The 15,920-nt window shown below is 39.9% G+C and overlaps 1 protein-coding gene across 2 annotated transcripts in view; it reads left to right on the top strand.

Annotated features, from left to right (window-relative positions):
• MAP3K3 (mitogen-activated protein kinase kinase kinase 3) overlaps window positions 1–15,920 on the top strand; it is a 64,703-nt gene that overhangs the window by 42,876 nt on the left and 5,907 nt on the right. The window contains exons 12-16 of one of the 2 annotated variants that reach the window (XM_060691733.2): window positions 3,894–4,085; window positions 7,644–7,792; window positions 10,500–10,631; window positions 10,979–11,108; window positions 12,350–12,527. In XM_060691733.2, the coding sequence (XP_060547716.1) occupies window positions 3,894–4,085; window positions 7,644–7,792; window positions 10,500–10,631; window positions 10,979–11,108; window positions 12,350–12,527 (781 nt within the window). The remainder of the gene's footprint in view (window positions 1–3,893; window positions 4,086–7,643; window positions 7,793–10,499; window positions 10,632–10,978; window positions 11,109–12,349; window positions 12,528–15,920) is intronic. The other variant, XM_060691734.2, reaches the window with a different exon arrangement.

Raw genomic sequence — 15,920 nt, 5'->3', positions numbered from 1 at the left:
AAAATTTTGCCCTCAACATACAAACGGGCTGAAGGAAGACCCTCTCCATATTACAGAAGGCCTTCCTTTCGTTCCTACCCCCAGGGAGGCCCCTCCAGGCAGGAATATCTTCAGGGATCCTATCGATCCTCGGACCGTCAATATTTTCGGGACAGGAGCAGACAATTCCAGCCCAAACGGTCCTTTCGGGGTTCTGGTTTCCGCCAGTCCCGCAGTCGTAAGTGACTCACTACCAAATCCTCCAGTAGGGGGTCGCCTGTCCCTCTTTGCGGACAGGTGGGAAAGGTCATCTTCAGACCTTTGGGTTCTTTCAGTTGTGAAATTCGGCCTCCCCCTGGAATTTCTCTCCAGGCCTCCAACCCGCTTTCTTCAATGTCCAACTTCCAAAAGCGAATCCAGATGTCAATTAATGAACCAAGCAGTTCAGCACCTACTACAGATTCACACCATAGAGGAGGTCCCCCACGATCAATGGAAACAGGGGTATTATTCCATCCTGTTCGTAGTTCCAAAGCGGTCAGGGGGGTGGAGAGCCATTCTGGACTTAAAAAATCTCAACTCATACATAGTGTATCGCAGATTCAAAATGTGTTCACTAACCTCTATTCTTCAAGGGATTCGTCCCAACGATTTTCTAGTTTCCATAGACCTCATGGAGGCTTATCTTCACATTCCCATCCTGCCAAAGCATCGACAGTATCTCCGATTCAGCTATGCAGGAAAGCATTTTCAATACCGGGCTCTTCCCTTCGGACTGGCATCTGCACCAAGGGTCTTCACAAAGGTCCTGGCGGTGGTGGCGGCTCACCTGAGACAACAACCGGTAAGGATCCAGGCTTCCCTGGACGATATTCTGATTCAGGCTCACTCTCAAGAGCAAGCCTTACACGACCTACACCTCACGATTCAAACCCTGAACGACCATGGGTTCTTGGTCAACTACAAAAAAAGTCAGTTAGTGCCAGTCACCAGGATCACCCATCTTGGCGCCATCATAGACGCAGCCCAGGGGACCGTCTACCTAACCTTGGAACGACGGTCAGACATCAGGGACCTAGTAGCTCTCATTCGCAGAACTCCATCAGTTCCATTGGCCACTCTATCCAAGCTCTTAGGCAAGATGGTCTCCTGCGTCCAGATCGTCCCATGGGCACACCTTCACGCTCGCCACTTGCAGTGGTTCCTGCTTCCTTTTCAAAAGAAACGCCAAGCTCACACCATGTCAACAGTCAAAGTTCCACTCTCAGTCAGGCGATCGCTAGGTTGGTGGACATCGCCTTCTCTCGACAAGGGGTGTCTCTTCATGAATCACGACCGACTTGTACTCACTACAGATGCCAGCCTTCACGGATGGGGGGCTCATCTTGCATCACACGTGGCTCAGGGCCGTTGGTCTGCATCAGACCTCGCCAACCCTATCAACTGGCTGGAGCTGAAGGCCATTCGTCTCGCTCTCACGCACTTTCACCGGTTTGTGCAACACCGTCATGTTCTGGTGTTGACAGACAATATGGCGGCGAAGGCACATGTCAACCGTCAAGGGGGCACCCACTCAAAGCGCCTCATGGAGGAATCATTTCGCCTGGGCAAGTGGGCAGAACAACACCTCCTCTCCATCAGAGCGGACCACATTGCGGGGTCGGAAAACACACAGGCGGATTTCCTGAGCAGGACAGAGGTGGACAACAGCGAGTGGCAGATTCATCCTGACATATTTCATCAGATTTGCAACAGGTTCGGCATCCCAGCCATAGATCTCTTCGCCACACACCTGAACAATCAGCTTCCTCGCTTCTTCTCGAGGTTCCCGACGCCAGGGGCGGAAGGGGTCAACGCTCTCCGTCTCACCTGGCCGCCAGGTCTTCACTACGCTTTTCCGCCGCTGCCTCTGATTCCGGCCCTGATTCGGAAGGTCATCGCCGACAGAGCAGAAATTATCCTCGTGGCTCCCCACTGGCCACGCCGTCCGTGGTTTGCAGACCTGGTCAGTCTCTCCACATTTCACCCTTGGAGGATTCCACCAGACGAGATTGTACTGCGTCAGGGGAACCTTCTTCATCCGGACCCTCAGTGGCTCCAACTGACTGCATGGCGCTTGAAGGGGCCCGTCTAAGGCAGGACAATTATTCAGATAGGGTGATTCACATTGTTCAAGCCTGCAGACGTAAATCCACAGTCAGACTCTACAATATCTCCTGGCTCGCCTTTTATAGGTGGTGCCATTCCCGGCAGATAGATCCTGTTTCAGCCTCACCTGCCCAGATCTTGGAGTTCCTCAGAGATGGGTTTGACCGTGGTCTGGCCCATAGTACCCTTCGGAGACATGTGGCGGCTCTGTCTACGGCCTTGTCCAGTCCATCCGGCCGACCACTCACTCAGCACCCTGTGATAAAAAAGTTCCTGCGAGGAGCCAGGCTCTTGCGGCCCTCCTCGATTCATAGATACCCTACTTGGGATTTGCCCAAGGTCCTTAACGCTTTAACTGAGACTCCCTTTGAACCCCTCCGCACGGTTCACCTTCGCTTTCTCACCCTTAAGGTGGTTTTCCTTATAGCCATAACTTCAGCCCGTCGCATTTCGGAGCTGGCAGCCCTCTCAGTTAGGGAGGATCTCTGTGTTTTCCGGCCGGACACAGTTATTTTGAGATTGGACCCTTCCTTTATTCCCAAGGTTAATTCCCCCTTTCACAGGGCCCAAGAGGTTATTTTGCCCAATTTCTGTTCCCGGCCCTCTCATGCCTTGGAACGAAGGTGGCATACCTTAGATGTACGGAGGGCCCTAAAGATTTATATCAAAAGGACTGCTCCCTTCAGGAAGTCAGAGGCTTTGTTTGTTTCCTTTTTGCCAGGCTCCCTAGGGCTCAAAGTCTCTTCTGCCACAATTGGTAGATGGATCAGGGCTTGCATCGCCTCGGCATATCAGGCCCAGGCGATTCCTGTTCCCAATAGCATTACTGCCCACTCCACTAGGAGTGCTGCTACCTCAGCAGCTTGGGCGACTCAGGCCTCCCTTGAGGAGGTATGTAGGGCAGCCACCTGGTCTACCCCCTCGCCATTTATTCGTCATTACAAGATAGATACCTTTGCTTCTGCTGAAGCGTCATTTGGCAGGAGGGTTTTGCAGCAGGTGCATCGTGCGAGGGTCTCTCCAGGCCCTTCGACATCCCGCCCTTGAGACAGCCAAATCTTTGGTATGTCCCTCATCTGGACAATGTCACACCCTCATCAAGGAAATTGGGCATTGGTCTTACCTTAAATGCCAGATTTCTTGAGTGGGGTGACATTGTCCAGCCCCTCCCTCTGTCTCAGTGCCTGTACAGTTTATTGTTCTTGTTCAGTAGTTTTTTTCCAGTTGTCCCGTTGGACCGATTTACTTCCTCCTGATAACGGTGGTTCCTGTTGGAGATACTTCTGGTGGCCTTCCTTCGTCAAAACTGAGCATGAAAGGGGCGGAGCAAGGGGAGTGGTCAAAAATTATGACTCAGCCAGCATCAGATCCGACTGATACAACCCTCATCTGGACAATGTCACCCCACTCAAGAAATCTGGCATTTAAGGTAAGACCAATGCCCATTCTGTGAGGAAACCCATTTTTAACAGCAAAAAGACTTTGGTTTTCCTCTCCTTCTCTCCTGCATCTGCCAATATATATGGTACATTATTAAGATTAACACAAGATTAATCTGCACACTCTTAACGTAGAATTGTTCAGTGTCTGTTCATTTTTATTATTGCACAGAAAATAATTACATTTGATTGCTTGTATGTTTCATTGAACTTCCGTAAATTCAATGTTTCATTGAACTCACAAATGTTAATCCCACCTCTGTTTTGTTGTATTGTCTTTTGAGTGGAGTATTTAGCTGATTTTCATGGTAGTTTTTAACTATTCAGGCCGGAGGACATTTCCCCGCATTCGGCGCCAACAGGGCAACCTCTTCACACTGGTACCATCAAGCCGTTCCTTAAGCACCAATGGGGAGAACCTTGGTCTGACGATGCAATATCTAGACACCTGTGGACGTATGTGGAGTGCTGAAAGTGAGAATTCACTCACTGTGCAGGAGAGAAACATCCCAACTAAATGTAAGTTGATGCTTCCAAATACAGGAATATTTACTAATTCTTTCAAAATGGACCATAGTAAATATTTGGCATTAGTGAACCATTAGGATTACCACCAAATGTTACGTTGCTTGCAATAATACAGGTATTATTGCAAGCAACAGGTATAAGGTCTGGAAGAAAATAGAGAATTCCTCTTTTTTAAAACTTTTACAGTGGAAATTTTGTATGATTGGAAAAGCAACATTTGTGTGAAGTGCTTTCTCTTTTGGAATAATGGATACAAAGCTTTTTATGGAAAGGTTACGTTCATTAAAATTACACACTTTTGTTAATTGCTGTGTGTTCTGTAGACTCAGAATGGGGAGTTTATTTCAACCATATTCCAGTGTGGAAAGGGATTTTGAATGGCTAGGATAAAAAATGTAAGGACATTTCCTAAATAAAATAGAACATTTGCCAAAATACACTTTTGTGCTTACAATAAAAACTTACACATCTCAAAACAAGATCCTCTGACTAATTTACTCTCAGGTAAGTATTCGTAGGATTGCATAAAACCAGAAAAAATGATAAATGCAAATCCCTGGAATGGCCAGTACATCAATACAGAAACTATCAGGTAAAATTAAAATAAAATTCAGTACGTATTCTTTAAATTCTATGCAACAGAGATAGAAAAACAAAACATTGTTACTGAATATGCTAATTCACTGGTAATTCTGGTAACAATAAAGCTTATTTCAAGAAACTAGAAATGGTCCCTAATCTTGCCATCAGATGTGGATCCCAGCAGTGGTAAGAACATTACAGGTGAAGAAGCTGCTACAGGACATTGCATGCCAAAACAACTAGACACAGGGACAGGTTTTTCTCTCATACCATCACTCTGCTGAACACCTAATTCCTACATACTGTCTTATGTCTAAGTACATGCATCACATCACATGCTCATGTTGTATGACTGCAGTATTGTTATTATGCTTTTCATCTTCTTTACTGGCTCCTCTTATTTATATCATTATTATGGTTATTATTGCTCTGTTGCTTTTCATGAATACGGAGATCGTCTACACCGGAGACACATTCTTCATTGTCTAATCACTCTTGGCCAATAAAGTATCCTATTCTATCCTGTCCTATATCCCAGCATTCCCCAAACCTGGGTTGGCAGCCTGGTGCAAGGGAAGAAGGAGGAGAAGAGAAGATGATTTTATGTGAAGGGCAGGCAGGGGTGGGTTCTAAAAATTTTTACTACTGGTTCTGTGGCTTATTTTGTGGGTGTGGCTTGATGGTCATGTGACAATTCTTTAGGATTTAGCAGAGGTACTTGTCTACCAGGCTTTTAACTGCTTGCAGAGCTGTACCGGTCTACTCATCTATTTTTGCAGGCACTGGTCTACTCATCTATTTTTGCAGGCACCAGTCTACTCATGTAGTTTTGCAGGCACCAGTCTACGCATGTATTTTTGCAGACACTGGTCTACCCATTTATTTTTGCAGGCACCGGTCTACCACCAATCTGCCTTTTATCACTGATCAGCTGTAGGGCGGCCCTTTGAAGCCCCATGGCAAGAGTTTAAACAGTTTTTTTCCTTATAGCCCATCAGCTGGGACTCAGGAGGCAGCAATAGATTGGGGTGGGGCCAAATAAAAGGTAAGAATAACGTGGGGGGGCGGGGGGGCGAGAACCTGTTCGGTAACATCATATCATCACCACTACTGGCTCAGCGGAACCAGGAGGAACCCACCACTGAGGGCAGGTGCCCATGTGAGTGGGGCTGTGAGTGCCAGCACCTGTTGCTTGCATGAGGGGCTGTGTGTATGTGCGTACCAGCTGGCCATTCATGTGGCCCAGTTGCGAATACGCCATGGACCACAGGTTGGGGATTCCTGCTATGTCCTATATCCTATCCTTGACTTAAGACCGCAATTAGGACCATAATTTCCATTGCTAAGCATTGCTCTCTACATGGGGCTCCCCTTGAGGAGCACCCGGAGGCTCCAGCTGGTCCAGAACGCGGCCGCGCGGGTGGTTATGGGAGCGACGGGGCGCTCCCATGTGACCCCCTCCTGCGCGAACTGCACTAGCTCCCGGTGGTCTTCCATGGCTTAGGACCGGGGTATTTACGAGACCGCCTTCTGCCACCAGTGGCCTCTCACCAACCAGTACGCTCCCATACAGAGGGGCTCCTCAGGGTGCCGTCGGCCAAACAATGTCGACTGGCGGCCCCCAGGGGGAGAGCCTTCTCTGTGGTGGCACCCGCCATCTGGAACGAGCTCCCCCTGGAGATACGGAGGATCCCGGACCTGCGAGCTTTTCGCCGTGCCATCAAAACATTTCTTTTTCAGCAGGCCAGCCTGGCCTAACCTCTCTTTAAACTTTTAAACTTTTAAAAAATTTTAAATTTTAAATTTGTCTTAAGAATTTGGGGTGTTTTAAATTTCGTTTTCCAGGCCAAATTATTTAATTGTATTTTAATGCTTTTTAACATTTGTATTATATGTCTTTTATCTGGCTATTCACCGCCCTGAGTCCTTCGGGAGTAGGGCGGTATACAAATTCAATAAATAATAATAATAATAATAATAATAATAATAATAATAATAATAATAATAATAATAATAAAGCAATTATTGTGAGTCATGCCCAATTTTACAACCTTTTTTGCCACAGTTAAGCAAATCATTGTAGTTGTTAAGTGAATCATGCAGTTGTTAAGTGAATCCAGCTTCCCCCATTGACTTTGCTTATCAGAAGCTGGCTGGTGATAGCATGACTCTGAGATGCTGCAACCATCATAAATACATGCCAGTTGCCAAGTGTCTGAATTTTGATCACATGACCATGGGGATGCTGCAACGGTTGTAAGTCTGAGGACCTGTTGTCACTTGTTTCACTGCTGTGTAAATTGGAACAGTTGCTAAATGAATGGTTGTAAATCAAGGACAACTTGTAGTCATTGTTACTATCCAGAAATTTAAACATGGGACAGGGAGCAAAGACTTCATTGAAGGCCTTATAAAAAGCAGTGTTTTATTTTATTTTTTATTTTCTATTTATTTTTCTTTCCGCTGCAATTCTAAATGATTAGAATTGTATTTCTTTTTTCTCAAGGAAATTCTGGAAATTTACTTATGTGGATAAGTTTATTTCTGTCTTTCTTGCTCTCAGAATTTTCCTCTTTTTTTTCCCTAAGCAATCAAGAATGGCAGCTTAGCCTACCTTAGAAGCTTTTTTAAAGGCTATGGTAGTCATTAACAAGAGTGCCAAGTTAGATCATCATTTATATGATGTAGCTGTTCTTTGGGGATGTTGGAATAGAAAATTTGGGAAATGCTGATGTTGATTCTGTTCCCGGGCAGTAGCAAAAATCAATTAATTGCAGCATTATTTTAAGTTCTGTATTTATATGTCACAGTTTTCAGCTGATATATTAGACTCTTGTAATTTACATATGGGAAACATTTTTATCTTTCTTACTGCTCTAGCAATTAAATTATCTGATATAAATCAGTACTGTTGATGCCAGTGTTAGGATAGAATTATATAATTGGAAAATGACTTGTATTTGACAGCTCCAAGTGCTCCAGTCAACTGGCGTCGAGGGAAGCTCCTAGGACAAGGTGCCTTTGGTCGGGTATACTTGTGCTACGATGTAGATACAGGCAGAGAACTTGCAGCTAAACAGGTCCAGTTTGACCCAGAGAGTCCTGAAACAAGCAAGGTATTTCCATGGCTAAACACTGATAGTAAAATGCCTCTGTATTCCTCAGTTTCCACTTTCCTGATCTATAATGGGAAACTCTGCAACCCAAGGGTACAATTACTCATGACACAATTGAGGCATTTACTTAGCTTTTTAAATTGAATTTCTTGTTAGAATTACTGGCTTCTTAGTTGTTCTCCTGTCTGCCTTTCTTAGCAATGGCATTTAGTCCTGTTTTCTCCTGATACTTACCGATGCATTGAGAGCAGGATAAAAACAGTGCTACAGAGGTGCTTAAGAGTTTGTGAACTCTTTCTGAATTTTCAATAACTCTGCATAAATATGAGCTAAAACGCAATTTATGAGCACCCAAGCACTAAAACTAGATAAAGAGAACCCAATTAAACAAATGAATCAAAAATATATTTCTTCATATATTTATTGAGGCAAAGCTGCATATTTGGGGGGCATCAAAATTAAAAAGTTCACAAACTTTTAAGCATGTTGACTTGCATCTAATTATTGTGTTCTAACTCCAGGCCTCCTATAGTTAGAGAGAAAGGAACACGCTAACAATTTGCTTAGGAAAGAAATGCAATACAAAGTGTAAGGACATTTGTACTTCTTTTCCCTTTTAAATTTTTTATTAGTTATCAAAATATAAAATACAAAGAAAATAAAAATAATGGGAAAGTAAATGAAGAAAAGGGGATGAGGAAAGGGAAGTTAGGGTAAAAGGGAAAAAAGCATTGATTTCCTACTCTTTTTAGCGCAGTAGAATAAGATAACACATAGCCTCAACTTTTTGTTTTTACATAATATATACTAGCCATTTCTATAACAACAAATCTGTCTAATCAGCAAAACCAAAAGTCAGTTTCATTTTTTTTTCCATCTCAAGCACAAAGTGTAGAAGTGGTTTCCAATTGGAAACAAAGTTAGCTGTATTCTTTTCTTCAATTAAAGCAGTCAATTTAGCTGTCTCTGCTAACTCCATCAGCTTTTACAACCAGTCATCCATTATAAGAATCAAAATATTTTCCATTTTTGTGTGTAGAGCATTCTTGCTGGTGTCAGCATCTATAACATTAAAGTTCCATTTTTTTCAAGATCTTTGTCCATTAAGCTTAAGAAAAAAGCCTCTGGCTTTACTTTTATGTTCACTTTAAGTATTAAGATGTGAATCGTACTACCCTAGATGGTAAAAAGTTCCTTCTTTACATTTAGATTTGAAATACCTATATACGTTTTTGACAATTTATTCAGTGTTAAATATCAGTAGTATTTAATCATTTTATAAAAATTTTCTTTTAAATTATAATTTAATGTAAATTTTAAACCCTTTCTCCATGTATTTTCCCATTGTTCAAGCATTATATTCAAAAAATGTTGCCCGTTTGATCATACAATGTTTCATGTAGTCGTTCTCCAAATTTAATAACAGTTTATAAACATTAGCAATAATGTGTTCATCATTACCACATAGTAAAGCTTCCTTTATTTTTTGCAAAGGCAAATCCATAACTTTTTAAATCTAATTTAAACCTTTCTTGAATTGTAAATAATGACAGACACAATTTGTTGTAGGTTTTAATCCATGCTTTGATGGTGACTTGGCAGTCACCACAAAAATAATTACATGATGTCTTTATCTCTTGTAGGCCTATTTTCTTTGCTTGATTTTCTTCAAAGCACCCTTGCTCCAGGGCTGAACAGTGTAGCTATAGAGAAGGTGGCATTTTTATGTCACTGTTAAACATCTAACCAGTATAAACATGATGTTGAGTTCTAGGATTGTGATTTATTATATCCAGAGAAGCCAGCATCATAGTTCTACCTTTACAAGTGTGTGTGTGGTATAAATCCTGATCTATTTGGGCACCGTGAATTCTGGACTCATATATAAAAATGGCAGCAAAACAGGAGAGAAAAACTTGCATGTATCTGATAACATTCTGATTTATTAAGACATAAACAGCATTTTCAATAAGGTACCAACACAATCATTATGTTCTAAAGATTTTTCTTTTCTTTTTTTTATTCAACTTTATTAAGTTTCAAAGAGATGTAAAATCAAAATAAAAAAAGTAATTGAGGGGAGGAAGGGACACAAAATTCTCCTAAAGTTTTTTCTGAAGTTTAGGATATTTCTAAAATGAATTCTAAGAATCTCTAATTTAACTGCTTTGTGGTGATACTGTTAATGCCTACTGTTAGTATAGTTTAAACTTTCATTAGAATGTAATGTTCCCCCATTTTTAAAATGAAAAGTTATCTGCAGAGAAATAATTGGGTTGTAAGTGAAGAAGTGAAAAAATCTTGTAGTTTAGCAATTGGATAGTGTTAATGGTTACATCACTAATAGAAATGAATCAGCAAGGGAATAGATGAATGACGTTTTATGCCATACAAAAATTAGAATCCAAAGTTTAATGTTTCAGCAACTACCTAGAAATGACCATGTTTGCAGTTATATTATAGATTATCCTCTTTGCAGAATAGAACTTAAGGTCTCATGTCAGATATGTCAGTTTATTGTCCTCTAAAAAAATAGCAATATTACTATATTTAATTTCAAATGTGGAGATGTGGAAAAGGAGATGAAGTCTGATCATTCATTGGGTTGAGGTTGCCTAAATTTTACCTCCACTAAAAAGTAGCATTTATGTGGAGGTCATTGTCCTATGTCTTTCTCAAGGTAATCTGGCAATTCTTATGCCTGTAGGAAGTGAGTGCATTGGAATGTGAGATTCAGCTACTGAAGAACCTTCAGCACGAGCGGATTGTTCAGTATTATGGATGTTTAAGAGACCGAGCAGAAAAGACCCTGAGCATTTTCATGGAGTACATGCCAGGGGTAAGAGATCTATGGATTCTTTAGGAAGTGGTTTTAATCCATCTCAGATTTCAGTTTGTTAGAAAGCCAGTTTTGTGTAATGATTAAAGGCACCTGGCTAAAAACCTAGAAACAATGAGTTCCAGTTCTGCCTTGTGCTCAAAGCCAACTGGTGACTTTGGGCCAGTCATTCTGTTCTGAGAAAAAAGTAATAGCCAAAGATCTTGCTAAGAGCACTAGATGAACTAGGCAACAGGCAGTCACTAGGAATCAAAACAGACTTGGAGGCACAAATCTATAGATGTAATATATGTGCGTATATGTGTGTATATATATATATATATATATATCCTGCTTTTCCTGTGAAGGGTTCTGTCAAGGATCAGCTGAAAGCCTATGGTGCACTAACGGAAAATGTTACTCGAAAATACACTCGGCAGATTCTTGAAGGAGTCTGTTATCTTCACAGCAACATGATTGTACACAGAGATATTAAAGGTAAGAGATCCACCCAAATCCACATATGGGTTCGTATTTTCTATATGTTCTATTATGCTTATTTATGCCATAGATGAGAGGAAATAAATATTGTGTTTTCAGGGTAGCATTAGTATCAGTATCCTAATACTATTCAATAAATGAACGAATACTATTAACAATAGATGAGATGCTATTGAATTCATGAGCATATAATTCTCCCCAAAATTTATTTTCTGATAAACTTGGTTTTATTTATGGGGAAAACGACAACTATATATTACATGGTATAATAATCATATTGAGAAATGACAAATTGAAGACATGTTGACTAGATCAAGGAACAGTGCAAGAGCAGTGACAAGATCTGGAAATAAAACATATTATATTATGAATGCAATAAGGAATTAAACTTATCTTTTCCTCTTGTACCTTTATTAGTCAAAATCCTCCACTCTTTACCCAGTCGCTGTTCTTTGTTTCCAAAAGTATAGTTTGCAGTGAATAGTATCTATAGGGCAAGTAATAGCATAACATATTATTTTCACTTGGAAAACTACAGGAGGCATTATTTTTCATATTATAGTCTCAAACTAGATTTGGGGATATTAAAAATGTCAGCTTTAAAGTGTAACAAGTAGCTCCCTTGGTATATTACTCATCTGACATTTTAATTTTTTTTTTTTTTTTTTTTTTTTTTTAGAGGTTAGGAACATAGTTACGGTTGGAAAATAAAAATGGTTCACAATTGCAGTCTGCAAAAAATAAGACAAAATCAAGCTGTAGCATGGCAAGGAGCATGTGGAAAGAGGGAAAGGGGTCTAAAGAATATGGTAGAGAACATCTCATCGGCTTTCTTTAGAGTTTTGGGACTGGCTAAAATGGTCACTGCAGCTATTTTATGATTAGCTAAGCTAAACCTTTGGGAAGACATTTTGTTAAAGTAAACACCAACATTTAAGGATTAAATATTTCCACTAATTTAAAAAGATTGAGTATGCAATGTGATATTCTGTGGGTCATAGTATACAGTAATATACTGAGAAAATGGTGGCTTGGATGTATCTTTAAAAAGAAGCACCTTCATCTTTAGAAATTAACATTGGTAGGTGGCTGCAGTGGCAAGATAATTTGTATGGCACTCAAGTCGTTTTAAATTAGGTTCTAGCTGTGATGGTTTATAAATCTATACTTTGAGTTGTATACTTGAGCAGCTTCTTTTTCTTTTCTTTTTCTCTGTTTCTACACTCACTTCATCTCAGGAGCCAATATTCTCAGAGATTCTGTGGGCAACGTGAAGCTTGGAGATTTTGGGGCTAGCAAGCGACTGCAGACAATCTGCATGTCTGGGACTGGTATTCGCTCTGTCACGGGAACTCCTTATTGGATGAGTCCAGAAGTGATCAGTGGAGAGGGCTATGGAAGAAAAGCTGACATCTGGTGAGAAATAGCTTCGTGCAGCTTGCTTAATGTAAAGGATTACTTTCTAGAAAAGGAATTTTCTGCCACAATATTCTGAACCAGTTGGCATTTTATTAATCTTTTTTCTGTAAACTGTAATGGGTTCAACAGGGTAATTTATTGTTCTCCTCTCCCCCTTTTCCCTTGTCTTCCCCATTGCTTTTCTATGTTCTGAGTTCCTGGATGTTGCTTTGGTTTTCTGCACAACTTTGCTTTCTTTTGTAATAGCTCAGAAATCATCCAAGTATGTGGATGTCTCTCTTCCCCGCCTCTAGTTTTGCAGTGGCTCATTCTGTCAGCACTCAACCGGCTTATTATTGGAAGAAGAAATGCTGATGAGAGTTGCCCTAACCTTCTGTGTAATTACCGAACTTAAACTTGACTTTTTTTTTAATCACTAAAGCATGTTGTCTTATCAAAGCTTTTTCTGGATGGTTACCTTTGAAATAAGAATCTTCTATATCCCTATTAGTTAAAAAGGAGAGAGATTAAAACAGCAAGAACAACAACTCTTGGTTAATGTCCTCCGAGTACTTTACAAAATCTCTAAATAATAAATGTGTCATGGAGTTGCAGAGGTGGACAGGAATGTTTGCTTCTTGTTTCCTCAGTATCCAAGCACAAAAGATCCCACACTAAATAAGCAGAACAGGCTATGTTTTAATAAACCAGTCTTTAGGAGCAATAAGGATCATGGTGGTGATATGTTCATGGCACAGATGGCAACAGTCATAATAATAAACTGTTTCAGGGAATCAAACCGGTGATGATAAATAAAATTGGTTTATTAAATGTAACATGCTTAAGAAGCACAGATTTAGAAATGTTGCAATCTCATCAGTGAGGGTTGCCAAAAAGAAGCAGGACTGCATGCAATCACAGGTTGCCCATCATAAACTGTATTTTTATATAGTCTTTTAATCTGAAAGCCTGCAAGCTTTCTAGACTGTTTGTATTTACTCTGTCGGTTTCAATTGATTGGGGATAGCTGCTTTAAAACACTTCAATATTATCTCCTAAATTGTGATGTGATGTGTTGAAATACAGATTTTGTATTCACTGATCAAACATGGCACACAAACTTGTCATTATCATAAGGCATCTGCAACTGCAGAATAACAAACTCTAATTAACTTTTTTTTTCAATCAGAGATTAGGACATAATGGATAAACACCAATATTCAAGGATCTAATATTCCACTAACCTGAAAAGATTAGTTATGCAATGTGGTGTGCTATGGGTCATATTTTTACAGAAGTGGTGAAAAAATCTGTTCTTGCAAGTTGATGTGCTTTTAATAAAAGAGTATATTAGGAATGACATTCCAGGGCAGTAGTTTTTCTCATGGTTTAGAGAAGTTCTTTTGACAAAGAATCAATTTTAAAAACAGCTTTATAACACAATGTGCACTCATGTATGTATTTGTACTATTGAGTAGCATTTGCTTACAGCATCTTTACAAGGTTGTTTTTTAAGATAAAGTAATTTAGAAGATAAATCACTTTTATTGATCTGTGTTAGAATGCTTAATTCATAAAACTTTTCCTTCAAGAAGGCTTGCATTATTGGGCTGTGTTCATACTTTTCTGGAAACAAGCTGCCATAGTACAAACAGTTTCAATTTATTTCATTGTGACTAGCACTTCTGATCCTGTTTACTTCTGCTTCTGTAAAAAACACCATTCTTGTGCCTCCTTTGGTTTTACTGACTATAGTCTTATCAGAGCCTTTTTCTTCCTTCCCTATTTTTTTTTTCCTTCAGCATTTCATTTAGCTACATTCAAGGATCTTCAGCACATATCTTTATTTATGTTTTAAGATCAAACAAAAATTTCGTAAAATACAGTTAAACTCTATGAGAGTCTGTCCCATCTAAAATGTTAAATATTCTGTTGTCATGTTTTCAAAGTAGCACAACACAAGTTAACTATTCTGAGAATTATGTGATACTTCGCATCTGAAAGTAGCAAAATACCATATTTTTCGGAGTATAAGATGCACTTTTTTCCCTCCTAAAAGAAGCTGAAAATTTGGGTGCGACTCCGAATGTAGCTTTTTTTCAGTCCTAACGAGATGCCGCGGTGTGCCTGCTCCCTCCGGCTCTCAGCTGTGCTTTAGAAGCTTTTTTTCAGCCCTAAGGAGGCGCTAACGAGTGAAGCGCTTTGCCTGCTTCTTCTGACTCTCAGCTGTGAAGTTTTTTTTCAGCCCTAACGAGGCACTAGCGAGTGAAGCGATTTCCGTGGTTTGCCTGCTTTTTTCATTGCTTCTCTCTCCAAAGATCAGTTGTGCTTTAGAAGCTGTTTTTTATCCCCAAGCAGGGGATAAAATCCAGCAAACTAATGTGCTAAAGCTAACCAGACTAAGGACACTAGCCAGATGAATACCTAGTAGGCAGATTTTTTTCCTCCCCAAAAACTAAGCTCCGAAAAATATGGTAGTTTAATTTTCTTCCAATTTTCCTAGATAATCCAGAAGTACAGGGCTAATGTATTTTAAATGCAAGTCCTTCTAGGAAAGGCAATATAATAAAATGAGGTTTATTGTTTCAATTTTTCCCAATTCTTATTGTCCAGGGGAATTTTAAAATATTTATCTTTTAAAAATGCAAATGGAAGAACATTGTATCTAGCTGTAAATAATTTCCCTTATAAGTCTGGAATGGTGAGTGTGATTAATTTGTTGATTCCAGGTAAAAATTTTAAACAAAGCTTTCTGTGATAATCCTGTTTACTTCATTTTAGTGTTTTATATCCTTGTCTCTTTGCAGGAGATATTGATTAGCCAAGTCATATTCTAGAGAAATAAGCAACTCTATCAAAAGCCCATATGATAGCAACTTCATTTCATTTTTGGCTTTCCATTTTCAGAAATGTCTATTTGCCAAAACTAACAGGACTAAACCTGAAAGGAACCAATGGAACTTGAGCCAATAAGTGTCTGTTTCTAAGACCTCACTGCTCTTCTAGGCAGATTCCATTGCCTAGTCTAGCTGCCTAAGATATATATCTAGGAGCAGAAAGAATACCCTTTACTTGCACTGTCTCGATTTTCTTTTGTATTCATGTAAACCCCATAAAGAAATGGGGCTAACTCTTTTGCTGAAAGCGATTTAAAATTGCTGAGATCAATTTTCCTCTTTTAGAGAAGATTTTTAATAGCCATTTTAATAATTTAATAGCTATTGAGGTTTAGCCTTTGAACCATGGAAGCTTAATAGCCATTGAGGATCCAAATATTCTTTACTTAACAAAATTTTAAAAAGATCAGAGCCTTTCAGATCTTCATATGGTGAAAATTATTCCCAATATTTGAAGTTCTGGACCTGCTTGATCTTGTTTCTTTCAGTAATCCATCTCCATAGCTTTATTGTG

Source organism: Pantherophis guttatus, chromosome 4, assembly GCF_059756535.1.
Source record: "Pantherophis guttatus breed Tessera chromosome 4, ASM5975653v1, whole genome shotgun sequence".
Taxonomy (NCBI): domain Eukaryota; kingdom Metazoa; phylum Chordata; class Lepidosauria; order Squamata; family Colubridae; genus Pantherophis; species Pantherophis guttatus.
Note: the sequence above shows the minus strand (reverse complement) of the source record. Positions and strands in the feature narration are given on the sequence as shown.